This window comes from Rhinatrema bivittatum, chromosome 8, assembly GCF_901001135.1.
Source record: "Rhinatrema bivittatum chromosome 8, aRhiBiv1.1, whole genome shotgun sequence".
In the NCBI taxonomy this organism is placed as follows: Eukaryota; Metazoa; Chordata; class Amphibia; order Gymnophiona; family Rhinatrematidae; genus Rhinatrema; species Rhinatrema bivittatum.
In genome coordinates, this window is record NC_042622.1 from 70945854 (window position 1) to 70973781 (window position 27928).

At 43.8% G+C, this 27928-nt stretch overlaps 1 protein-coding gene across 2 annotated transcripts in view; it reads right to left on the reverse strand.

Moving 5' to 3' along the window:
* The window catches only part of LOC115096662 (ubiquinol-cytochrome-c reductase complex assembly factor 1), a 230433-nt gene that overhangs the window by 20459 nt on the left and 182046 nt on the right, over window positions 1-27928 (reverse strand). For both annotated transcript variants that reach the window (XM_029611613.1, XM_029611612.1), the window contains exons 9-10: window positions 21001-21078; window positions 3850-3963 (exon numbers count right to left, since the gene is read on the reverse strand). In XM_029611613.1, coding sequence (XP_029467473.1) covers window positions 3850-3963; window positions 21001-21078 — 192 coding nt within the window. The remainder of the gene's footprint in view (window positions 1-3849; window positions 3964-21000; window positions 21079-27928) is intronic.

Here is a 27928-nt window from a genome sequence, read left to right on the forward strand (position 1 = left end):
TGCGCGCGCCGAGCCGCGCAGCCTGCCTCCATTCCCTAACCCACCCCCCCGGCCCTTCTAAACCCCCCCTACCTTTGTTGGCAAAGTTACGCCTGCTGGAAGCAGGCGTAACTTTGCGCGCGCCGGGCCGGCTGCAGCGCTCCATGTTCCGGTCCGGGGGCTGGTCCGGAGGCCGCGACGCTGCCCCCGAAACGCCACGTCACTCGCGACATGCCCCCGAAACGCCGCTTCACTCCCAGCACGCCCCCGACACCCCCCCCGACACGCCCCTCCATGCAAGCCCTGGGACTTACGCGCGTCCTGGGGCTTGCACGCGCCGCCAAGCTTATGCAAAATAGGCTCGGCGCGCGCAGGGGGGGTTTGGGGTAGGTTTTTGGGGGGTACGTGCGTACCCCTTTGAAAATCTACCCCACTGTGTGTAAGGGGAATTTGATTGGATTCTGCGGAGTTAAGTCTGACTTTGTATGAGCGGTTTGTTAGGTAGGATTTGAACCAGTTGTGTGGTGTTGCCTAGTCCGATGTCTCTTAGTCTGTTTAGTAATGTTTCATGGTTGATGGTATCAAAGATGGCGGAGATGTCGAGTAGGATGAGGAGGTAGGATTGGCCATGGTCCAGGTCTCTGAGAATGTGGTCTGTGAGGGTTATTAGGAGCGTTTTGAATTGAAGTGTTTTCTGAAGCCATGTTGGGATGGGGAAAGGATGTTGTTATTTTCCAGGTGTGCTGCAACTTGACAGTTGACAATTTTTTCAAGGATCTTGGCGATGAAGGGAAGATTGGATATGGATCTGTAGTTTGATGGATCAGTTTTGTCGAGTTGAGGCTTTTTGAGGATTGGTTTGATGCTAGCGCTCTTGAGGACGTCAGGGAATGTGCCTTGTTTTAGTGTTATATTAATTATGTCCGCAATGGGTCTAGCTATGGTGTTTGGGCTTTAGAAGTTTTATAGGTATGGGGTCGATGGGGTGTGCAGCTGGGTTTAGTTTGTGAATTATGGATTCTACTTCGGCTGAGCCAACTGTTTCAAATTGGGTCCAGAATGGTGGGGTGAGATGTGCTGAGTTAGGAGGTGGCTGATTGGTGTGTGGGTTTGCAGCAATTATTTTGGTAATTTTGTCGTTGAAGTAGTTGGCAAGTTCTTCAGGAGTCTTCTTGGAGAGGTGTGTTGGAGTTGGGTTGTATCAGGTTAGAGACGTATGCAAATAAGGTCCTAGGATTGAATTGGTGGTCATGAATCTTTTTGGCATAGTAATCTCTTTTGGCTTTTTCGATGTCTGATCTATAGATATATACTATAGTTCTGTATCTGTCTTTTAGTTGAGGGGATGGATCTTTTCTCCATTTTCTTTTGGATTGTCTTAGGAGGTGCTTGATGTTTTTTAGTTCAGGTGTGTACCAAGGTGTTTTGTATTCATTCGCTCTCTTGATTACTTTTTTGATAGTTGGGCATTTGATCTTTGCTACATCTGAATTGATGGCTGTCCAAGAGTTTGTCGCGGTGTTTGCGTCTTTCATGTCAAGGTCTTTCAGTTTGGTTGATAGGATTTCGGTGAGTTCGTTGATTGGGCATGGCTTGAGGAATTCGATGAGTTTGTTGAATTGGTTTGCTTCTGTGGGTGGGTGATTTATATGTAGGTTGGTGTGGATGAGTTTATGGTCTGACCAGGGGATGGTGGTGGCTGTTGGGGGCTGGGTGAGGTCTATGTGCTTGTTGGTGAAAATTAGGTCTAGAGTGTGTCCTGATTTATGAGTGGGTGTGTTGATTATTTGGTTGAAACCGATGGCTGCCATAGTTTCTAGGAGGGGTTCGCCAGTTGGTGAGAGTGGGGATTTGTCCATGTGTAGGTTGAAGTCGCCTAGAACGATCGCAGGTATGACCATGTCGATTTTGGTGGCGATGGTTTCAATTAGGGCGGATATGTTGTGTTGTAGAGTACCTGGTGGGGCATAAAGGAGGATGATTTGTAGTCAATTTGATTTGAAAAAGATGATTTTGATGGGAGGTGGAAGGTCGATGGGGTGTGCTGTGATGTTGAATTTCTTGAGAGTCATGAGGAGTAAGCCACCACCTTTCTTTTTTGGTCTTGGTACGGAGTAGATATTGTATGTTGCTTTGGGTAGTTGATTGATGAGGGTGTTGTCTGTGTGTTTGAGCCATGATTCCGTTATGCAGAGTATGTCGGGGTGGGAGTCAATAAGGAGGTCATGAATTAATGGTATCTTTTTTGTGATGGACTGTGCGTTGAGTAGGAGTAGTGATATTACTGTGATGGTTGTGATTAGCTTGTTTGGGTGTGTGTGGGTAGTGATATGTTTTCTTGTTCTGGAGGTGCATGTAGGTTTTGTGTTATTGGGAGTATCGTGTTGGTTTAAAGTTAGGGGAGTATGTTTTGGGTGCATGTTGGTGTAGGGGTGTGAGGAGGGGAATAGAGTAGGAAGGTTGTGTTGGTAGAGTGTGTGGTGTGGGGGGAGGTAATGGGTAGGGGGTTGTGTGGGGGTTGAATGCGGGGGGTTGCTTAGGTAGGGAGGTTTGAGTGCGGGTTAATGTGATGTGGGTTGGAGGGGGCTGATGTGAGACAGGGAGGTGATGGGGAGAGGCTGGGCTTTGGGTGGGGGGGAAAGGTGGATTGCAAGGGGCCAGGGTCCTTGGTCACGCTATTTGGGGTGAGTTGTTGTTAGGGGATGGAACTGGAGGTGCTGGCGCGGTCTGGAGTTAGCTCTTGCCTTGACGGGTTTGCACCGGTTGCGCAAGCATCTTGTGTAGAATCTGCTTGTCTGGGCATAGTTCGAAGAGGGGTTGTGAGTCAGTTCAGGCTCTGGTGGATTTGGCTATTGGTTTGTTCCGGATTATGTGGTGATTTGCTGGTCGGATGCGCGTCAATGGATTGGTCGCTGGACGGATTTGGACAGACTCTGGCGAGGTAGGATGTTAAGAGGCACAGTGGCAGCACAAAGGGGCACACTAAGGGATATGCCCCTTAGTCGCGCTCCTTAAGGGTGCGATGCCCGGCGCACGATGTCCGTGGTAAGGGGCACCGTTTAAATCCCCTTACCCAGCAGCTTTGGTGACGTCCTCAGTGGGGCGGTCCTCAGGGCGGTCTTCATGGTAGGCCTCCATGTCGTTCATCTGCGGGGGTCATCTTGGGCCTCCTCATCCCCCCTAGGTTCTCAGTCGCGGCAGGGCAGGATGGCTAGGCCGGCGCGGGAGCAGGTTCGCCGAGATAAGGGACGCCGTTGGAGAGGGCTCGCCGAGGTAAGGGGCGCCGTTTAAATCCCCTTACCCGGCGGCTTTGGTGGCGTCCTTGGTGGGGCGGTCCTCTGGGCGGGTCTCCATGCTGTTCGTCTGCGGCTGGTCGTCTCGGGCCTCCTCGTCCCCCCTAGGTCCTCGGTCGCGGTAGGGCAGGACGGCTAGGCCAGCGTGGGTTCGCCGAGGTAAGGGAAAAGTACGTGCATTCAGGGCATTGATATATATGGTTTCATTGCATTGCATGTATTCATGCGCAAGCCTACATACGTGTTTATGTTATGGGGTAGAGCTATGCATTTTTTACAAAATGTGCATATATCATACACACGTGCCATATAATACTTGTCTAGATCTTCTCACAGCCATATAAGTGCGTGTATGCCACCGTGTTCATTTGTTTGAAAGTTTTCCTCTATTTTTCCTTTCAGGTCACTGAAATAGTATTTTAATTTTCATTTTCACTTCTTTAGAACTGTGCATGTGCCAAAGACATGCAGTAGTAAAAGAGTAAGCAAGGCAGTGCAGTTTTAGTGGGTTTATCCAGAAAGCAAGAAAGGGCAGAGGGAGAGATAGAAAAACAATATATTTCAGCCAGAGTCTTACCTGTTTGCGTACATATTCCACCATGAGTTCCAAGTGCCTTGGATCATCACACTGTTTGTTGAAAAGATTTCTCCAAAGTGCGCCTGCCAGGACACGATCATCCGACAGGATCCCCTGAAATAAAAAGAAATTGAAAATCCTTTGATATGGGCTCAGTTCACTTCAAATTCGAAGCAGGCATATGCACATGTATGAAGATTATGCTAAAATGTAAAACAGACTAGGCACACCAGCAAGGGCGGAAGAAAAGGAAAGGGGATATGAAAAACTGGAAGAGCAGTCAAGGACGTGACAGCTTTAAGGCAATAAAATGTGTTGTAGCATACATTTGGGGAACAAAAATCCATTCGCCACTTATCAATTATAAAGGCAAGAACTTGAATCTACTAAGCGTAATTAATTCAGTTGACTTGAAGGCTGCCAGGCAGTATTCTTGGGAACATAAGAAGAGGATTCAGCAGTGGGAAAAGGGAGGTAATGTTGTTCTTATACTGGTCACCGATAAGACCCCACCTCCAAAACTTAGTGCCTAAGTTTTGGAGGCCTGCAACACAAAGAGACCAAAGGCATTCAAAATCTTACATGAATTTTCAAAACGTTCCGATGCAAAAATTAGCATATGCACGCACAGGGGTCGATTTTAAGACCTGCACGCGTGCGTGTGTGGGATTTTATAACCTATGCGTGGCGAAGCAAGTTGGTCTTCCCCAGTTCCCTCCCCCTCACCTAACCTTCCTACCTTTTCTCCTCTCCTCCCCAACCCCTAAATCCCCCCCAACCATTAGTTTTGTTTTTTGTTTTCATAAGTTCTTCAACATCTGCGCTTCTCTGGGACAATGCAGCCCGCCCCGCCCCTTTGGAGAGGCCCGGCACGTCAGTACATAACGGGGTTTACGTGCGTGTTTGGCGGGTGCAAGGCCCAGCCACACTTGTAACCCCCTGTTTTTACATGCATGGTCCTTTTAAAATCAGGCTAAGTAGCCTCAACTCATGTACTCTATATTTTATTAAGTTAAATATATGCACATATTTTCACTTTCACACACACATATGTGCATGTAAAAAAGGGGCAGTCTGGGGCATTCCAGGGCAGGTCCAACACTTATACGTGTAAGTTGCTCTTTTAAAAGACACTTATGCACGTACATTTGCTAGCTTACTAGTGTATTTTTTACATCTGCTGGTGTGATATTACACTGGATAGGCTGAAGAGCCAGGAAGGTCTCAATGACCTGGAGAATGACTGGGTGAACTGGTGGACTAATTAGTAAAATGATTAATTTCATTTATGCATGCATGGTTTGAAATTTGCAGACTTACATGTGTAAACTGGGAGTTGTGTAACTCGCATGTATATTTTTAAAATAGGAGGGAAAAGTATGCGTGTTCAATGCATCAATAGACATTTTTTAAATGCATTGCATGTATTTGCACATAAGGCTACATACACATGTATGTTGCAGGGTAGAGATATGTGTATTTTATAAAATGCACATATATCATATGTGCAGGTTATAAAATGCTATAGTAAAACTATGCATGGCCATATATGCAGTAGTTTGAAAGTTATCCTCTAAAGTGTTAACTTTCAAAGTGAGGTGTGTGCACACACATTGATTTTTTAACGTGCCCACATATTGGCTACCCGTGCGTACATACGCGCACGATTTTATATCGACGTGCATGTGTGTGCGCGAATGCCGTCTCAAGCATGTAAGTGAGGGGAATTTTAGTAGACGCATGCAGCAATGCATTAGCCCTATTTTCCCAGTTCCCTTCCAGTTCGCCTCAGTAAAAGAGAGGATTTCCTAAACCCCCTACCTAACAAGCCTCCCTTTTACCCTACTAACCCTGACTCTTAAAACCCTGCTAACTACCCTTTTTTTTTTTTTTTTTTTAAATTTATCTACTTACACACAGCCCATAGCAGAAGTAAGTTGTAACGTTGTGGGATCCTGGTGTGCGCTAGTGCACGTGGCTGACTGCATGGTGCGGTTCCAGCCTGTCCATGTCCCTTTTTTCAAAAAACCTTTTTGATCCGCGTAGCAGGAGATATGCGCGAGGCCGCGGGCCTTTTAAAATCCACGCGGCCCGCACGTGCCACAGTTATGCGCATATCTCCCGGTTTTGCTGCGCGCAACCCTTTTAAAATCTACCTCTATATGTTTTAGAAAGAAAAAAGGCAAGGAGGGATATAAGAAATAGTCAAATATCTGGCAGGCTTCCACAAGGGACAAAAAAGGGAGCATTTCTCATACAAGCCACTCAAGGACAAGGGGCCATAATAGGAAGCTTTCAGGAAATTCTTCATTGTTGAGAGAGTAGTGGATGACTGGAACTGCCTTCAAGTAGAGGTGGGAGCAGCCAAATCAGTGACAGAATTCAAGCACAGATGGGAGAGATACAGAAGGAAGTCATAACGGCATAGGAGGGAGTAGATCAGAGAATAACACATTCTCACATGCAGTTCCCACTTTATGAAATGCCCTACCACTGGATTTAAGGGAGGAATCTGATACAAAAATGTTCAGAAAAGATGTCAAGATAATGCTGTTCCAGGAGGCTTATGGATGATGTAAAAAATTTGGCATGGCATAATATGTTGTTTGATATTGATCTGATATGTTTTATTGTTTTAAGTGTTTTACATGGTATGTGTTATTTTAAATGTATTACATATGTTATTTTATGTGATCCGCACTGAATATAAGGTTATAGAAGAGTGTGGAATACAAGATTGTAAATAAATAAATAAATAACAGTTTAATGAAGCAGCAGATATGGACAACTGGGCATACCTGTAATCTCCAAAGGTCTTATCTGTTGGCAATCATTATGTTAGTAGGGGCAGAGCAGAAAGGCCGAAGAACATAAAATTTAGACAAAGTGGATGTGAAATGTGTTTTAAGGGCTTGTCTTTTCTTAATTCTGTTGATTTATTTATTTTAAAATGCTTATATACCAGTTTCCAGCAAAGCAGATCAATGTGGATAATAAAGCAAATGTTGCTTACCTGATGTAACAGGTGTTCTCACAGGACAGCAGGATGTTAGTCCTCACAAATGGGTGACATCGAGGATGGAGCCCTGTACGGAAAACTTTTCTGTCAAAGTTTCAACAAGCTTTGACTGACACTGGCACACTGGGTGCACTGAGCATGCCCAGCCTGCAATTATCCCTGTGAGCCACAGGTGTCTCCCTCAGTCTCGTCTTATAGCTAAAAAGCGCAAGCGAAACTAAAATAAAAGTATACAGACCCAACTCCGCGGGGTGGCGGGCGGGTTTCGTGAGGACTAACATCCTGCTGTCCTGTGAGAACACCTGTTACATCAGGTAAGCAACATTTGCTTTCTCACAGGACAAGCAGGATGGTAGTCCTCACAAATGGGTGAGTACCGAGCTGAGGATGCCCGGGAATGCATCAGATACACCGCAGATGCGCAAAGGCGTAACAACTGAGGTGGAAATGGGAACGGAGGGCATCCGCAACACCATAATGGGTTCGTGGAAGGATGTTGGGTAGTGAATTGAAAAAAGTAAGAGTAGGCGGACTGGCCAAACATGGAGCATGCCGGCTAGTCAAATGTAAGCAATAATAGGCTGCGAAGGTATGGAGAGGACTCCAGGCTGCAACCTGATAAAAAAGTACAAGCAGCAGTAACCAAAGGGAAGCTGTTAAGGCTAAGACGGACACAACAGTATGTGGATACCCACAGTGTTGTAGTGAAATGTCTGCTTGTTGGTAGGAAAGGAAATATAGACCACTTAATCAGAAGGATTAGGTCTGTGTGGCCACTGGAAGTAGCAGCTTGACCCTTGCATGAAGGAAAGAGTCAAGTGGAATTCACATGGAATGCAGTGCAATGTAGATAGAATGTAAGCGCAGCATTACTGTCCATGAATGTGGAAAACCCAGTCTCTCCCTAGGGCGAGAGAGAGAGGTTAGGAAAAATTAATAGAGTATTTCCTGAGGAACGGAGATACAACATCTACCTGAAAAGGATAGAAAGTTGAATGCGTAGAACTACTCAGTGGCAGAGGAACGGAGTCAGGTGAGTATGGAAAGAGTGCATAACTCACGGACCCTGCTGGCAGGAATGACATTAAGAGGGAAAGAAGTTCCCTTGCCAAACTGTGGAAGAGAGGAATGGAAAGGCTCAAACGTAGAATGTATGAGACTTATAAGGAGAATATATATGTTCATTCCGTGATTAGAGAAATAGAGGCGGCTTGATCAGTGGATAATCCATGGTAAGCCGACTCAGAGAGGATTACCGAAAACGGGAACCCAACTCCCAAAACGATACACCTCCTAAGAGAAAGGTGTATCTATGTGGAGGATGTCTGGAGAACAGAATCCGAGGGAGTAAGAAAAAATGGTGGAAAAGTAAAAGGGGTAATACCTCTTTTTTTTTTTTTTTTTTTTTTTTTTTAGCGTCAGGAGGTAAAGCCTGCCATATTAAACGGCAAGATTTATGTTTAGAAGGTTTTGTGACGCTACCAGAACCTAAGAACATCAGTAAGTCTATGATTTGGGACTGACTGGTGAGGGAATAAAAGGTTACTGATATGATGGATTGAGAAGTATGGGAAGCATACTGATCTCAGTCAGGGAGTGGGGAAAAGAATACTGAACCCCATCCCAGTTCAACATTAGAAGAATGCTGGCTACGAGAGGCAGCAGAAGAGATATATTGAAGAGGCCTTTGATGGAAGAAAAGGCATCTAAGGGAACGCATAGGAAACATGTGTAGGGAGCAGAACCTGTGCATCGTATGGAATGATGCAGACGCAGAGGAAAGTTTAGTTAAACTCAGCGTTAAAAGATTTGCCCTGTACACATGTAATTGAGACCATTCGAGAGGATAGAACCTACGTGGAGAAGGTCAGATAGAGCGTTCATTAAATCTCTTAGATATGTGGCCCAAAGACGCATGAAGTGAACAAGGGCCAAGGGTAGAGCTGCGCAGCTGTCTAGCAGAGCAGCTAAGAGGTTGTGCGTGCTTATGAGTTGGAAAGCACATTGTCCCTATGCTGTCTGTCTGTATGCACAAAGAATTGTTGCAAAAGCAGTATTGGAAGGCATAAGGGCATAACTCATGGGTGCAACGTCCAGGAAGTTTATGAGAAACTATGCTGGAGTGCAATAGATGCATAATGGGTTGACAGCTTTCAGGAGAAACTTTATAACCCTAAGGAATTGCGAGCATGAGTCGAAGGAGACTAGGTCCTAGTTCGAACTGGGATAAGAATCAGGGACGAAAGCAATGAAACCACTTAGGTCCATTGAGTATAGAATGTCACTGAATATAACCCATAGCAGTTTTGAATTATGAGAAAAAATGCATAGTGGGAAGAAACCCCATAGCCCAACCATGAAAAGTTGAAAGGTTGAGGTTATGGAAAATATGCGCAGGGACACATAACAATGTATCAGAATGTCTGTGCGCATGCTGGACAAGAGGGTCTTAAGACTGTGGTGTCCAGAAGTGTTACAGAAGGGATTTATGGCAGTGACAGTAATCCCAGTTAGTAAATGTATAGTGAGTTCTGAAAAAAGTGAGAGCTCTTTGCATGTACTGAAAGGAAAGTGAATGATGTTACACTCCGCAGAGAAAACAGCATTCACCAACAGTGATGCAAGAGACAGTTCACTTACCGAAGCTGGTGCCGGCGGCAGAGCTTGGGGTTGTAATGTTGACTCACCATAAAGCACATAGAAACATTAAAATAATGTACTTACTGCAGTATGGAGTGATGGTAACCAAAGATACCATTGTACCTGTGACGTCTAAAGAAAGTTGGATTTTCTTAGGTCCAGGATGTGCGGAGAGTAACTATTTTCTGTTAAAAGAAAGAATAGTGCAATTAAAACTCCCCAACCCCCCTCCCTTCTCCCCTCTGCACTTCGTAGCGCCTGGGGGAGTGTACCGGGACTTTGGTACAAGGTGGGGTGGCCACTCTGATATCTGACCAGATGGGAGACCAAGAGGTGTCCCAATGGAGGATATCATGTAGGCTCCTGCAGGTGTGTGAGCGGTAAGTGGTACCCGCATTTCTGTATGCTGTACAAGGAGACACTGAGACCTGTGGCCAGGCCTCAAGGTGGACTTGTACATGGGGCAATGGTTGCTGAATCTCATGTTTAGCAGATCAGCCAATGCAGCTGGACCTTGGTTGGGAGGGAACCAAGAGTCAGAGCATTGGTCGGCACAGGGACTTGTTACTGACAAGAGAAGAAGCCCTGCTGCAATCCCAAGAAGATAGAGGGGTTCTCCTGATATTGTGGCTAACATAGCTAACATAGTGATATGTGACACTAATACAGTTCTAAAAGGCACATGACCCAGAACTTTTCGAACCACGGTCCGAATGGGAGAACACAACTCTATGGGAATGCCGCCGAAGCGGGTACTTACCATCCGACGTGGATCGCCGCAAGACGAGCCGGTGAAGATTGTTGACCCCGACGGTCTCCGGAGTCCTCGAGGGTAAGGCCGGGGACGTAAACGTCCATCTCGCTCTGAAACCCGGTATGGTGGCACAGGTACAGAGGAGACAGGCCAGGCGTGAGTGGCGTTTAGACTGCTAAGTGTAACAGATGGCCATAGTCCCACACCACTTGACGGTGGGGCACGCCAGGAACAGAGGAGCCCTAACGGAACTCATGTTCCCTCCCTCGTCACAGCGGCTCGATGTGTCGTGACGCCAATGCAGAAGCTGTCGGACCTGGATCCGGAAGTTCTGGATCACCAAGGACTGCCAAAACTGTAGGAACAGTGCTGATGGCAGTGGTGATGTCGCTCTGCCCGAGCGTTGTCCAGCCTGGAGAAGGATGGCACCGATGTGCTGGATGGCGTCAGCGGCGGACGATCACGATGTCGGCGATGATGGGTGCCACGGTGCTCGGCCCGGTCTTTCCCCAGCGCCGAGATGGAAGCCCTCGTCGTCCTGGAAGGCGATCGATGACGAACTGTCAGCACGCCTGCTCTGCTCCTGACACAATGGAGTGTCTTAAGCTAATACGGGGCTTAAAAAAGAACCCAAAGCGTGGAGCAATGTGAGGAGGCGAGGGTATTATGTGGCGGTGCTATGTCGGTATTGACGATATTGAAGGCAACCTAAGGGGCTTCGAGGATATCATCAAAATGGGTATGAAAAATCGTCGATGACTGGCCAGGAGAATGATGACAGTGACGGGCACTGACAGCAGTGGCATAGGTATCTTTGAAACGATGTGGAATCGAATAATCGAAAAACATTGCCGTTATTGAAAAAGATACCGGCATCGACTGAGTCGAATCAATAGGGCGTCAAGGACACCGAAGGAAAACGGAGGTGTCGAGGGCATCGATGCATGGAGGCGGGCATTTATGCCGTTTGTGGCATGGCCACGGGCATCAACTATAGGGCCACAGACGTTGACGGTATCGATTTGGACAGACTCAGATTTCCAAGTGTACATGGCATCGGTGCCCCAGACACGTGTGTCGGTGGCATCGATATGGACACGTATGGAATCGATGGCATGGATCTCCCAGTCGATGAATTCCATCCCGGCATCAACGCCAGTCCTGGAATCGGCATGGGCATCGATGCCAGCCATAAGGCTGGCATTGGCATCAACGCCCATCCACGGAATCGAGCCGGCATGGATATCCACCGATGGGATCCACCTGGGCATCGAATTTCACCGATGGGAGCAGCCTGGCATCGACTGCCCTCGATGGATGCATTCTAACATAGATGCCCATGGATGAAACACCTGGGCATCGGTGTCCATCGATGCAAAAGGACCCGGCACCGATGCCATCGACGGACGGCCATCCGGCACCAATGCCATCGACGGACAAGCCATCCGGCACCGATGTCCATCGATGGGGACCATCCGGCACCGATGTCCACCGATGGGGACCATCCGGCATCGATGCCCACCGACGAATCGATGTGGCACCGATGCCCCCCGATGGAAAGGGCTGGACATCGGTGGGGAGGATGGGGCATCGATGGCATCCCCAAAAGGGGGGGGTGGCATCGATGAAGTGACCCTGGGATCGTTAAAAAGTGTCTCGGGCAGCGGTGGCGGCGACCCGAGTATGCATGGCAGTGACTAACAGCGTGTGCGTCAATGGCATGCATCCGGGTAGGGACGGCACCGAGGAAGCCCAAGGAAAAAAACAGTGCGTAGGAGGAAAAAGCCTGGTAGCACTGAAAAGCAAAAAACATGGATAAAGGCATCAGGGCACCGTGGGGGGAGGGGCGCTGATGACATATAAAAGCCCAGGGCGGTTTAGGAGGGTCCCGGTGTAGCGATAGGGTAACGACTGCGTGAGGGTACCAGGGAACGAAGGACTTGAAGCTACAGAAGTCCTAAAGTTAAGGAAAAAATCCCTACCCCACTAGCATAAGCAAGCAGAGTGTCACAGAGATACTCGCAAGCTGTTTAAAGCTAACTGAAAAATGGGGGAAGGGAAGGCTTCAGTCAGTTAACAGCCTTAAGATAGTGACAGGAACCGACCGAAAAATAAGAATTAGTACTCACCGAGCGTCGTAAAAACGTACGCGGAGGGAGACCTGTGCAGGGAAAAGTGTTTTTTGAAGTGAAAAGTTAAGTGTTTCCATGAGGTAATTAGTTAAAAAATCCTCACAGAGCTCCAACCGCTATGCTGACTGCAGAGCGGAAAAAAGAAGACTGAGGGAGACACCTGTGGCTCACAGGGATAATTGCAGGCTGGGCATGCTCAGTGCACCCAGTGTGCCAGTGTCAGTCAAAGCTTGTTGAAACTTTGACAGAAAAGTTTTCCGTACAGGGCTCCATCCTCGATGTCACCCATTTGTGAGGACTACCATCCTGCTTGTCCTGTGAGAACAACACATACCTAATGACAATCAATCACATACAATTTAACAACATAATTTACACAAAAATACAATAAAAATAAATTTAAAATCTTTAAAAAACTTATGAAGTACAGACTCATGTAATTAAGATCTACTCTACCCGTATGCCTGTCAGAAAAACTTGTCTTTAGTTTTTTTCTGAATTTTAGGTAATTCATTACATTTTGCAATTCATTTGGTAGAGTACTCAACATCACTGGCCCTGCATAAGAAAATAATCTATTATGAATTTCTTGTAATCTCCAATCTCTAAAAATTTAGGACCATCAAGAAATTTTGATCCCGTGAATGTAATATTTGGGATGCCATGTATGGTCTGATAAATTTGTACAAATCATTAGGACAGTCTCAATATATGGTTTTATGAATTAATGTCAAAACTTTAAATTGAATTCTGTGAAAATGGAAGCCAATGGAGTTCCTTTAACTTGGTTGTGATACTATCCTTATATTACAACCCTGCTATCACTCTGGTTGCAGAGTTTTGGACTAGCTGCAGCAATCTTAATAATATTTTAGGTACTCCCAGGTACAGAAAATTACAATAATCAATCTTACTAAGGCCTGTATAACTGCTCTGAGGTCTTCTTCTGAAATATATAGTGCTGCCTTTAAAAAAAATTTAAAACATAAAAAATGCTGCATTTACAACTAATCCAACATGATGTTTTAGGAAAAATCTTGAGTCAACATCTAAATCCCTTTCTTCTGCTTCTATAGGAATATTACTATCCCCTACCTTTAATGAAAGACTGTAATGAAATAGGCTGCCTTTTCCAATCCACAGTATTTTAGCTTTTTTTTTTTTAAATTTAGGACCAGCATATTATTATACATCCAATAAGAGTTCTGCATATATAAACATTTTCTAAAATAAAGTACAGTTTTATATTTTTTTTAGCTTTCCAGATGTGCTGAGGTTTGCTCTTGCAGTCTTGACGAGTGTAGAGAACCCTAATTATACAAAGAATAGAGGAATTGGATTTTTCAGGTAAACAGGTTTAATGGAGAATAATTACAAAATCTTCTGTGATTCCAAGCAAGGCAGGAAAACTATAAAGTTCTTGCAGCTGGTCCAATTAATTCACTCTAAAAAAAGGATCAATCATAAGAAGATAGAGTCTCCTTCACATGTGCCCAAGTGTAGCACTAAAGTAGAATGCTGCACAACTCTAAGATAAAATAACTTTTCAATTAAATCTTCAAAATAACTGGCAATTTTCAAAGCCAAGGTAATTGACCTGTCTGAAAATTGTACACAGGCTTCCAGGGTGGGCTGGGGTAAAGTTACCAATGAGTTTTGGTTTGCACCATTAATCCAAGCAAAGCTGCAGGTGTAATTTTACTTTGATTATTGCCAAGGGACAACATAATGGCAGAGATCTGCCCTTGCTTTTTTTCTGTGGGTACTTTTTTCTGTGGAGATTTTTTCCCTCAGAAATAATGCACATAGATTTGAAAATGTCATCTAGGCATGCTAGTTACCACCCCTGACCTAATCACACCCTTGGGAGTGCCTCCTGCCAAGGCGGGAAAAATTACAAACCTCAAATACCTACAGTACCGCTTTGAATGAAATCCACTTTGAAGTGCTGAAAATCAGAATATAAAGCAAATAAATAGATAAGTGTGCAGACCTTAGGACAGGCTTTCCCAAACCTGTCCTGGGGACCCCACAGCCAGTCGGGTTTTCAGGATATCCACAATGAATATGCATGAGATAAATTTGCATATACTGAGTCTCCATGGCATGCAAATGTATCTCATGCATATTCATTATGGATATCCTGAAAACCCGACTGGCTGTGGGGTCCCCAGGTTAGGTTTGGGAAGCCCTGACTTAGGACAATACTGCCAGACATAGTCAACCTGTGCTGATGGTGTTGAACGCTTTTTTACAATAAATATCTGTTTCAGAAATTTTTGTATTTGTGAATGATGACAATGTTCAAATATTCCTGGAGATCTGTATGGTCTGCTTAATTCTTCCCGTTCACACTAAGAAAAAAAAGAAGTTGATGTGATGCCCTTAACTTACCTATATTTAATTTACTAGCACTTATAAACTACTTTCCATTATCAAAAAAGATTGCTCAAAGTGGACATCATCTACATTATCGTTACTGATGTGATAAGAAAATGCCATACTGGGTCAGACCAAGGGTCCATCAAGCCCAGCATCCTGTTTCCAACAGTGGCCAATCCAGGCCATAAGAACCTGGCAAGTACCCAAAAACTAAGTCTATTCCATGTAACCATTGCTAATGGCAGTGGCTATTCTCTAAGTGAACCTAATAGCAGGTAATGGACTTCTCCTCCAAGAACTTATCCAATCCTTTTTTAAACACAGCTATACTACCTGCACGAACCACATTCTCTGGCAACAAATTCCAGAGTTTAATTGTGCGTTGAGTAAAAAAGAACTTTCTCCGATTAGTTTTAAATGTGCCCCATGCTTTACTTTCCCATACAGATGATAGCACAACAGTAACCCTTCCATATGCGAAGTAAAATGGATTCAAATTCCAAGAAAAATTCCTTTCCAGCTAGGAGGTCCAGATACACACATACACTTCTAAAAGATGCCACCAAGGCAGTGAAGCAAAGTGACAAGGTGATAGCTAAAGCCAGAAGAATGCAGGGCTGCATAGAGAAAGGAAAAATCAGTAAGAAAAATGAGGTGATAATGCCCTTGGTGAGGCCTCCCCTGGAGTTCTGTGTTAAGTACTGGTGTCCGTATCTCAAAAAGGATAAAGACAGGATAGAGGCGGTCATAAGAACATAAGATATGCCATACTGGGACAGACCAAGGGTCCATCAAGCACAGGATCCAGTTTCCAACAGTGGCCAATAATCTGAAGCTACTATTGCTTATTAATTAATACAAGTTTATAGATTTTTCCTCTAGGAACTTTTCCAAGCCTTTTTTAAACTCAGTTATACTAACTGCTGTAACCACATCCTCTGGCAATGAATTCCAGAGCTTAACAATGCGCTGAGTGAAAAAAATTTTCTTTGATTTGTTTTAAATGCGCTACTTGTTAACTTCATGGAGTGCCCCCTGGTCCTTCTATTATCTGAGAGAGTAAATAACTGATTTACATTAACTTGTTCAAGTCCTTTCATGATTTTATAGACCTCTATCATATCTTCCCTCAGTCATCTCTTCTCCAAACTGAACAGCCCTAACTTCTTTAGCCTTTCCTCATAGGGCAGCCGTTCCATGCCCCTTATCATTTTGGTTGCCCTCTGCACTTTCTCCAGTGTAGCTATATCCTTTTTGAGATGCAGTGGCTAGAACTGCACGCAGTATTCAAGGTGCGGTCTCACCATGGAGCGATACAGAGGCATTATGACATCCTCCATTTTATTTTCCATTCCCTTCTTAATAACTCCTAACATTCTGTTTGCTTTTTTGATTGCCGCAGCACACTGGGCCCACGATTTCAATGTATTATCTACTATGACGCCTAGATCTCTTTCCTGGGTGGTAACTCCTAAGATAGAACCTAACAATTGGGCGGATACAGTAAGACGCGCGGGAGAGCCGGCGAGCGCCCACTCTCCTGACGCGCGCCCAGGCCACACTCCTGGGCACGCAATTCAGTAAAGAAACATTTGCAAATTAGGGCCCGCGGTAAAAGGAGGCGCTAGGGACACTAGCACATCCCTAGTGCCTCCTTTTTGACAGAAGTGGCGGCTGTCAGCGGGTTTGACAGCCGACGCTCAATTTTACTGGCGTCGGTTCTCGAACCCGCTGAGAGCCACGGGTTCGGAAAACGGACACCGGCAAAATTTTTTAATTTTTTTTTATTTTTGGGGCCTCCGACTTAATATTGCTATGATATTAAGTTGGGGGTGTACAGAAAAGCAGTTTTTTCTGTATCACGCAGGAATAACTAATAGGCCCATCAACATGCATTTGCAAGTTGCGGACGCTATTAGTTTCGGGAGGGTTGGCCACATGTTTTCCATGTGCTATTACCCCTTACTGTATAAGGGGTAAAAATTGCGCATCGAAAACGCACGGCCAAACAGGGGCTAACAGTGTGCTCAGCCTGAGTGCACTTTACTGCATCGGCCCAATTGTGTAACTACAGCAAGGGTTATTTTTCCCTATATGCATCACTTTACATTTATTTATTTATTTATAATTTTTATATACCGACATTCACTTGTCCATGTTAAATTTCATCTGCCATTTGGAAGCCCAATCTTCCAGGCTCACAAGATCCTCCTGCAGTTCATCACATCTGCTTGAGATTTAACTACTCTGCATAATTTTGTGTCATCTGCAAATTTGATCACCTCACTCGCACCCCTTTCCAGATCATTTATAAATATATTAAAAAGCTCCGGTCCAAGTACAGATCCCTGAGGCACTCCACTGTTTACCTTTTTCTACTGTGAAAACAGACCATTTAATCCTACTCTCTATTTCCTGTCTTTTAACCAGTTTGCAATCCACAAAAGGACATCACCTCCTATCCCATGACTTTTTAGTTTTCTTAGAAGCCTCTCATGTGGGACTTTTTCAAACGCCTTCTGAAAATCCAAATACACCACATCTACCAGTTTCACCTTTGCCCACATGTTTGTTCACCTCTTCAAAAAAATGTAGGAGATTTGTGAGGCAATCACATGCTGGCTGTGACCCTGGTTCTTGCTAAATAGGACAAGCAACTAAGATGGATTCTCTGACGTCAGTAAAAATGGACATTGGCCTGTACTGCTTTGTGGACAATGCAGAGCAAATTTCCAGACCTGCTACGTACTTGCCTAATTGATGAATATACTGAGGTATGCCAGTCATAAAAAGGTACCCTGACAAGCAGAAATAAAGGAACTTTTCCAGACCTGCTCTGTTCATGCCTAACTGGCAGATTTACCAAAGTATGCCAGCCATAAGAGGTTCCCTGTGAGCAGGAAGAGATAAAGAGGATAATTGGTACTGTGTAAACGTGGGCCTCATAATATAGTGGGCCACTTTTTATGAATTTTGGGCCAATTCATGAAGGAAGAATTATCAGTTACTAGTCACTTGCTAACAACTGGTAAACGTCAAGTTGCCCCTGAGTTGAACCAAGAGAAAGAGGCAAAGAACTAAAGAAAAGGCGCGAACAGAGAACCTATCACACCCTGACTCATGTCTCCTCCTTACTATATATGAAGACAGTGAATTATGCATAGGTAAGTCCTTAAAAGTAGCACGGAGCTAAGCACGGAGGGAGTATTGGAGAGTCATCAGATGGTCATCAAAGGGTCATCACCAGAGTTGCAGTCATAGCCGTTGTCATTGGCTGGCAGTCCATCGCAAAGAAGAAACGACGACATATCAGCGTGTTGCCTAGTTAACCTGGACCTGGGCTGAAAGAAACTTGCAGAAACAAGGAGTACAGCAGAGCTGGTACCACACACTACAGGGATTCATGAGCAAAAGGCCGAACAATTTCTATTGCTTCTCAATTACAACAGATGCCACAGAGCCGAAAGGACCAATACCGCCAGAGCAAGGCCCTGGAAAGCGTATATTGCTGCATATCCTTAGTGGTGAGAAACTGGGAGCTCCATGCCCAGCTATGCTTAGTGTTGTCCCTGTACTAGTTGTTATGGTAACTCTTAAATAAATTGTTTTTAATCAGACAAATGGTCTGTATGGGTATTTCCAGCTAGAGAGGGGAAGCAGTGGGGGAGAATTAAGGAAACCGTAATTCCCCTACAATTCTCTTCTCAGTAGAGCTTACAATCTAATCAAGGCATATAAATTAACAGACAATTGTTAAAATTAGATGTAGAGGCTGAAGGTGGACTAACAGGCTTAAGATTTAAAAGCAGCCTCAAAAAAAGTGGGTTTTTAGATGTGATTTGAACAAAGTGAGAGAGGGAGCATGACGCACCAGCTCTGAAAATCTATTCCAAGCACATGGTTCAGCCATGTCACCTCCTTTTTTTTCTGCTGACCATTCCCTATGCATCCAAGCATCTTCCTGGGTTGTGCTGTTGCCTTATCCATCTGGCCACCTTGAGATCCTGCTTTTGACTCACGGACAGAAGAATCTTGCACCCTATACTGAACCACTCCTTTGCGTTTTTTTGCAACCCAAATGCAAGATTCTGCATTCATTAGCTGCCAGACTCTAGACCATCCCCCTCAAGCTTCGCTAAAACCTTCCAGTTTTCCACATCAATGCCAATTCTCAGTCTGATAAGACTTCTTTTTTTTGGCGCCCGCCTGGCTTTGACTTCTGCCGGTGGAATGACTGGAGGATCGCCTAAAGGGGGTGAGCTGGCAACCCTTCCAAGCCTGGATACAATGTTGAGCCCTGGCATAAGAATGCTGCCATTTTTGCCTCAAGGTTTTTTGTTTGTTTTTTTTAAACTTGGCACTGTCCTGATGCTGGAGAGGTAATCACTGAGCACAAGCCGAAAACGAGGCATGCAGTGCAGGAAAAGGCTTCCCCTGCGCAGAGTGCTGCGTGGCTGGTAGGACAAACTTTTGTCATTTCATATGGAGCTGCAAGAACCATATGGATGTTAAAAAGAGGAAGGGAGCAGCTGTAGGGATTCTATAGGTCAGTGGACTGACAACAGTATTGGTCAGAACTCTGGCCCATGGAAGAGCTGATAAAATACCTGCAACACCTAAGACTGTTTCCAGTGAGGAGCTATGATGAATTACAGCAAAGAAAGAGAACGTTATCTAGATGGCTCATATAACTCTATAGGCTTTTCCTTAATGTAAAGAATAAGTTCAAGGACCACAAAGAGGTACAGAAAGAACAATAGAACAAGTTAAACTCATCACAATCATATCTCCTCTCTACAGACAGTTAATACTGCTTTGATTAAAAATAATCTCTCTCTACAAAATAAGGTGAACAATTTAGAGAATGCCTCTAGATATCAGAACTTTTGTTTGTGCTTTTTACATTTAGATCCCTACATAATCTACTGAGAAAATATTGTTTTAGATGTATAAAACTTTCTTCTGCTGCTAGTCTTCCGATTTATAGGGCATATTATATTCCTCTTCATAAACATCTGCCTGCTTCTGCAGAGGGGGTACAGATGTTTTAGCTTCCTTAGATAGTTTGGATATTTCTGCTCTTTTTGAAGCCTCCCTAGAAGAGGTGAAAAACAGAGCAACTTTATCTCTTTTGCTTTATTTAGTCTTAGCTAGGGGTTTGCTGCTTCAATCTGGATTATAAAATAAGAGCTTTCCCTGAGATTTCACAAGCAGCGTAATCAGGTAAGAGATGATTTTTGAACTACATCAAGAAGTTATAGCGCTTGGTGCTATTTACTTTAAAAAGAAATGTAAAATCCAAGCAAAATGAACTATTACATATAAAGGGGGCAATTATCAAGAGTCCACATAATTGCAAAAGCCTTTGGATATATGACCTGCAGACTTTGCACCAGGTCTCAAAGGGAAAGTACGCTTGTGCTTTACTGTAAGTAAAATTTGCATTTGATTTTTCTGCAGCTACCTTTTCCCTTCAAAACAATGCACATGGTTTTTATGTGCGTTACTGCCTCCCCCAGTCTAACCCTGCCTAGGAGCCGGATACTCTGTCTGCGGGTAAAAGTATGTGTATAGTTGATCCCCATGCGTGCTTTCGCCCACAGAAAGAGGAAGCAATTTTCAGATACCTTATTTACCTAGATAAACAATCATTCTCCCAGGTAAGTGGCTTTTGAAAATTGCTCTCAAATGGAGTACGTGTGCTTTTATTGACCCAGATCACTTAAAGCTCTTTCTTCAGAATAGATTGCCAGTTTGCTCTTCAACATCTTTTATGGATGTTCCTGTATCCTCGCGTCCTGTTAGTTAGATGAAGCTCATTAGTGAATTTTGTGTAATCAAATGTACTGAATAAGGTGCTACTTATATGTGATATATGTCATCTTTTTCTTTTCCTTTTTGGCACATATTTTCCTTATTGATTCCCTCCCTTTTGTGCCTCTGGATTTTACAGCATTAGTTTTATCTTATTTTCTTGTTATTTATTTATAAAATTCTTATAGCCCACGTATTCCATGAATCAGTTCATAGAGGCTTACAGTATATTTATATAATAAATAATCGATGATATAATTATCTATGTCTTATGATTTTTATATGCCAAAATATATGATTATAGATATACTCAAATGCTTATTTAAAAAAAAAAAAAAAAAAAAAAAGGAAAAACAAAGATGCAAATATTGTGCAGTTCTGCATACTAGAGTATGACATATAAAAGTTACCTCATCGTAGCCGAAAATTGCAGCATAGAAATTCTCTGTCATGACTCTCATGCTGTTCTTCAGGGCAACAGAATCAATCTGTAATGGGAAACAGAAATGTAAATGTAAAAGTGCTCTGCTCTATGTTTTCTGTTACCACTCAGGAAAGGGATTTGAGAATTAAAATGGACAACAAGCAAGTACTCAAAGCCTGACAGTAATCCCTATGACTGGATGAGTGATGGGCTATATTAAGAGGGCAATTTTCAAGGGGATTTCCATGCATAAAAAGCTTTTTACTGCTTAAATCGGCTGTCTGTTAATTGCCCACCCTGATTGGGGGTAAAAGTGTGTGCACAGGTCCACAACCTGCATGCTTTCACTTGTACTGCAGTGGAAGCATTCTTGGCACACAGGGCGCCCAGATACATGCGTATGTTGTAAAATAGTCCAGGCGCGCGTATATGTGCGCACCCATCAGCATAAAGTCAAGTTTGAACCACGTAAGTTATGGAACTTTATAAAGCCATATATTCCCCTTTATGACACCATGACTAATTTGATCAATTCATCCAGTTCGCCCAGTCTACAGCTAGGTCCTCCAAGTCCCCCTGGTTCTTTGGCCTGCATTCCCCCCAGTTACCCCAGACCATTTAAACTCCTCACAGACGCCTGTAAAATTACACAGCACTGGACCTGGTTGCGCGCCTAGGTGCGTAAGCACTTAATGCGCACATCTCTTTATGGGAACCAATGCACAGGACTTCCTGTTTTGTGCATGCTGATAGATGAGGCTTCCTCATTTGCTGGAGGGGGTTGGGAAGCCCGCCAACATTAAAGACTTTATCACTGTAGTGCATGGACAAAAAAGACAGTAAACCTTGCTCCGCAGGACAATTCAGCCATCATCAAGAAAAGTTTAGAATGCTGGAAAAAGTGGCTCTGCAAGCTGGATGCGGCCCATAGTTTGGGGAGCTCTGCAGTAGGGGAAGAATTGGAGGTAGAGTCCAATAGTGGAGAATGTAGCAAGCTCTGCCTGCCATGCACTCCGAATACCTTTTCTGGGCCCTTTCAAAACATTTTTGAGTGTTTCAAAACAGCCATATATCCTCCTTTATGACAGAAAATTTTCTGGAAAAGCCACTATTCGGCTTGCTATTCACCTAGTGAGCCCCAATCCTCTGGGGCTCAATCAAACCTACAGTAGACAGAAAACCAGAGGGCCATCAAGTCCTACCTTGTTTTGATTGCTTTTGGCTATGGTTCTGTGGTTATTCAGATAAATGTGAGAAAATACTAAATGGTCAACTCAGTTAGGTCTTATTACCTCTCTATTAAGAGTAGTTATATTACAGGAAAAGCCAATACTAGGTTAGGAGCACATTTAGAGTAAGGTATCTTCGAAGGATACTGTTACAATAGGGAAACATACTCCACTATTTTTATTTTGAAATTATGGGAGCAAATTTCAAACCTCCTGCCTGGATGCAAACTCCCCACTTTATGTGCATAGATTGGTATATTTTAAAACTTGCCATGTAATTGAGATTACCAGTTTTCTGATTCCTCTACCAGTTCACCCAGTCCTTCTGCAGATCATCAGTGACATCCTACTTCTTCAGCCTCAACTCCCCCCAGTTCATCCTGACCTCTCACCCAACAAATAATTGACAACAAACCCATCTGATATCAATTGCACAAAATAGCAGGAGAAAAACTGTGTGAATAAGTTATCACATGTACTTGCGTAAATCTGATAAAATAGCAACTTACGCATGTAACTCTTGCCCCCTCCCTGGCATGCCCCTTGACCGCCCTTTTTTTATGCATGTAGATGTGCACACAAAAGTGAAAATATACACGTATGTTTGTTTCTAAAATAGCGTGTACTTGAGTACAGGCTACTTATACAGAAATATGCTAAATTTTACGCATGGAAATCTTTGAAAATTCACTTCATGTGTGTTATTTTCAACGGGAAAAGGCAAGTGCAAATCTCTGTGGGTACTTTTCCCTGGGGCAATTGTCATAGGGAAAGAATGCATATACTTTGAATGCATGTCCTTTCCTTTGGAAAACTGCTGTAAAGCCCGTGGATAAAAAGTACTCAGGATTTTACACAGGCAAGTCATTTTTTTTCCCATGCATAAAATATACGCACGCAAGTTTCTAAAATAGGCAGGAAAAGTACCTGTGTTCAATATTTATTTATGGCAGATATTTATGTGTAAGCATATGTACGTGCGTATGTGGGGGGGTGGGCATATGCATGTTTTATAACCTCCGTGTACCTGATACGCGCAGGTACTGTAGTAGTTCTCCGCATGCCCATATATGCATGCATATAGGGCCGCTCGGAGTTGTTTGAAGGCTACCCTTATAGATTTTAAAGTGGGATCTATGCATGTTATTTTCCTCCCCCAATCTAAACACACTCCTGGAAATGCCTAGTCCTACTTTGGCTAAAAGTTCATGTGTTGCTGAGCCCCGCACGCACTATTAGCCAGGTTACGGGTGGGCAATTTTCAGGAAGTCAGTTTACCAAGTAAATTGGTATATAACCGAATAAATGGCTTAGGAAAACTGCCCTCCCCATTTCAATTGTACATTATCTATATTGTTGCAAACTTTCATTTTTCTTTTGTACTCATTGCAATATTTATTTCTTTTTGCAGTTTCAGTGGAAAAATTCTATTACAAATCTGCTCTTTTGTATGTGCACTGAATGCCAGATTTTGACAAGCCAGGAGCTCTTGCTCCAGTTTAGATGTGGCAAAGTTTTCACTCCTGGGACTTTCCTAATAGGTGTTTAATACAGCTATTGTGGTACTTTAAGGTTGATAATTCATAAGAAGTCAAGAAGGGGAATCTACTAGCACATAAACAAAGAAGGAAATCCAAATCAGAGAATAAAACAAAATATAAAAATACAGCACATTTTGAGCAATCACACTGCAAAATTTAAAAAATCAATTACTCTTCTTCTAAAAAGGATTCAATAAAAACAACCTCTAATCATTTCTACGCCTAGGAAAGTTAATTAAATGTAAACCCATATATTTAGATATTTTCTCTCTCTCCTCTCCTCCCAAACCGGCATTTGCGATAAAAACCATTTCGGCCAGTAATGCACAGCTAACACAGGCATAACACACAGAAAAAAGGTGCAGTTATGTCCGGTATTAAAATCTGTGTTGCTGTGCATTACTCTATCGTATACCACATTGCATTTTGTGATGCAATATTTATCACGTGCGTGATAACATTAGTGTGGACCTTTGGGGCCCTAACGCGCACGATAAGGCCCTAACGCAATTTGATAAATAACTCTATAAATTTGAAATTTTCGAGTCAGTATCCATGGCAGGTTTCTCACACATTTCAATAAGCTCCTTAAACTTAACTATAACTTGATGCTGAAGTTCAGTTTTGCCAAGACTACAAATCTGAGGCTAACAGAGACTGCTATTTCCTCCAGTTCTTGCCTCAAAGTATTCTCCACCTCAGTGTGACCAGCAGAGACCCAAGGTCCAATCAGAAAAGGCTGGGGATGGAAATGACTAGGGGCTGTGAAGGATCTAGACAGCTGTCATACCACTAACATCAACCTCTGCAGCACTGATGTTTGCACAGAAGCCAGTCTGGGACCACAACTGTCAGAGAGGGAAGAAGTCAGAACTGGTTCCTCTTGATCTGTATGTCCTGCAGATATCCCCAGGAAACTTCTCATCAAAGAAGGGAGTATATAAGCTCTAAAGCTTATCAAAGTAGTCTTCATCTTGGGCCGGATTTTAAAAGGGTTACGCGCATAAGGTACGCGTGTAACCCTTTTAAAAATCCCCCCTGCGCGTGCCGAGTCTATTTTGCATAGGCTCGGTGGCGCACGCAAGCCCCGGGACGCGAGTAAGTCCCGGGGCTTACAAAAAGGAGCGGTCGGGGGCCTGGCCAGGGGGCGTGGTTTTGGATCGGGGGCGTGTTTGGGGGCGTGTGGGTGGTCCGGGGGCGTGGCCGAGTGCCCCGACACAGCGGCCTGTGTCGGGGCCTGACGCGCCGGCGCGCGTAAGTTACTACTGCTCGGAGGCAGTAGTAACTTTTCAGATAAAGGTAGGGGGGGTCTAGATAGGGCCGGGGGGTGGGGGGAACGGGCAGCGTGCGCAGGGCTGGGCGCATGCAAGTTGCACAAATGTGCACCCCCTTGTGTGCGCCGACCCTGGATTTTATAAGATACGCGTGGCTACGCGCGTATCTTATAAAATCCGCCGTACTTTTGTTCACGCCTGGTGTGCGAACAAAAGTACGCGCGCGCGTAGAATTATAAAATCTACCCCCTTGCTTTTACATTTGGCCATACAAGACGAAAAATCTTATAAGCAAGAAAGAGAAACATAAAGAGCCATAAGGATATTGAGAAGATCAGCCATGTCAGGTCAGTATGCCACCATCTGAGTCCCCTGTGAACTGAAAGTTTGATGATGTGCTACAGGATGAGAACTGAAACGATGTATGAAGTGTTATCATAAACATTATGTGCTGGATTTTAAAAACCCTATGCGCCCCGGGTCTATTTTATAAATGCCCAGCGACGAGTGTAAAGCCCCGGGATGCGTCTAAGTCCCGAGGCTTTACAAAAGGGGCGGTCCGGGGGCGGGGCCAGAGGCGTCTGGCACAGCAGACCATTTGCCGCTGTGTTGGAGGATCGCATGCCAGCAGGCGCATCTTGGGCCTGCCCGGAGGCAGGCGCAAAAGGTAAGAGTAGGGCTAGGGAGGAAGGTTAAGGGAAGGGCTGGGAAGGTTAGACTAGGGGGAAGGCTGCGGGCATCAGCACGCGCAAGATGCACTAGTGGGCACCACTTGTGCGTGCCGATCCCTGATTTTATAACATGCGCGCAAGCCGCGCATGTTATAAAAACTGGCATACATGTGCGCGTGCCGGGTAGCGCACGCACATGTACGCCTGCATGTAGATTTGAAAATCTACCCCTATTTCAATGGAAAAATCTAAAAAAAAAAAAAAAAAAGTTAAAATAATGATGTAATCTTTCTCCATGACACAATCTGAACATCATGGAGAGAATAACTCTTATGCACACACTGTTCAGCAAATACTATGTATTTCACATAGAAGCATCTAGAACAGTGGTTCTCAACTCTGTCCTGGGGACCCCCCCAGCCAGTCGGGTTTTCAGGATATCCACAATGAATATGCATGAGAGAAAATGTGCATGTTATGGAGGCAGTGCATGCAAATTTTCTCTCATGCATATTCATTGTGGATATCCTGAAAACCCAGCTGGCTGGGGGGGTCCCCAGGACAGGGTTGAGAACCACTGATCTAGAACAAGGCTTTTCAGATCTTCCCAATGAAAATGCCTGAGAGAAGTTTGCTTATACTGGTAAATTTATCTCTGGCATCACCAGCAAAGGTCTGGGAAGCAGTGACCTAGAACAGTGTTTCCCAACCCTCGCCTGGAGGCACACCTAACCAGTGTGGTTTTCAGTGTAGCCACAATGAATATGCATGAGATACACTTACATACACTGGGTTGCATACAGACTTATATATTTAACATTGGGAGTAGACACAAAATAGACTTTTATATCCCAATCAAAACACATTTTGCATATTTGCCACAATATTCTCCTACAAGGTCAGTAGCCTGATGCTTCTTATATGGGAAAATCCTCATAATTAAATTAACAGAGAATTCCAAAGGATATTCAGAACAGTTTCTCAATCATTTCAACTGTAATATCCCAAGGACAGGAAAAATCTGGTTACTAGCAACCATAATCTAGAAGTATTTGACAAATGGAACAGAAGAAACCTGAAGGTTAAAATAATGAGCCCAATCCCTGTAATGATTTAATTCTATTTTTATAGACCACATGAAGCATGATGTCATATCTCTCACAGTACATTGCTGCTTTCTCTGCACGGTATAGATCATGTTTCCTTTGGGCAGAACGCACTTCTAAATTAGCTACAGTTCTAAAGGACAGCCCAGAGCTCTTGAAACACACTCAATAAATTACATCTCTTTTTTAAACAAACAAGTTTCATGACTTATGATATATTTGTCATATACTTTTATGACATAATAATATTACTATGAGGATTAGTTAACACCTGTTATACATGTTACAGCCAGCAAAAGCAGAGGGGGCAAACCCCCAAAATCTTTACAACACAGATACACCTAACCCTGACCTTCCCATCCCAAGGGCAAAAGCTGCATTAAAAACAAACCCCTATAGTATAAGCCTACAAGCAGTAAGATTAAGTCTTCATATTTAGAGAAAATGCTTCAATACATGGCATTAAATATGAGACAAATACATATTTCAAAAAACTGAAATGTGACTTTTGGGGGGGTTGCTGCTGGGTAAAAGCAGTCAGTTTTTATGGCCTTGAGCTTCATCCACCAGATATGATCCCTGTTTGATAGGAAAGACATGTGTTAATCTGGAGGAAATAATTCCCTCCACCAGGGACTGGCAGCAAAGAGAATGAAGTAATTGAATCTGTTTTTGAATAAGCAACCCATTTGATTAAGAAAAAAGGACCTCGTTATTCCTGTTCTTTATAAACTGCATTGGCTCCCAGTGGAGAAAAGGGTCCATTTTAAAATGATCACACTCATCTTCAAATGTATCCATAGAGGAATCCTAAATTATTTAAAGTGAGCAGATTTTTACAATTTATGACAACAAAATATGCTTCAATTGCGAACTAACAGGTCTTCCCTCTAAATACATTTCTGAACAATTAACACTATACATGGTTATAAAATATTACCTTCATTTTGAAAATGAAATTGTATTATCAAACTATTGCAAAAGAGCCCAAACTATTGCAATCCAATGTAATAATGCTGCCAGCTACAAAGCAGGTAATCCCAATGTAGAGAGCACATGAGATCAGCATGAAAAATTAGTAAACAAACTTGAA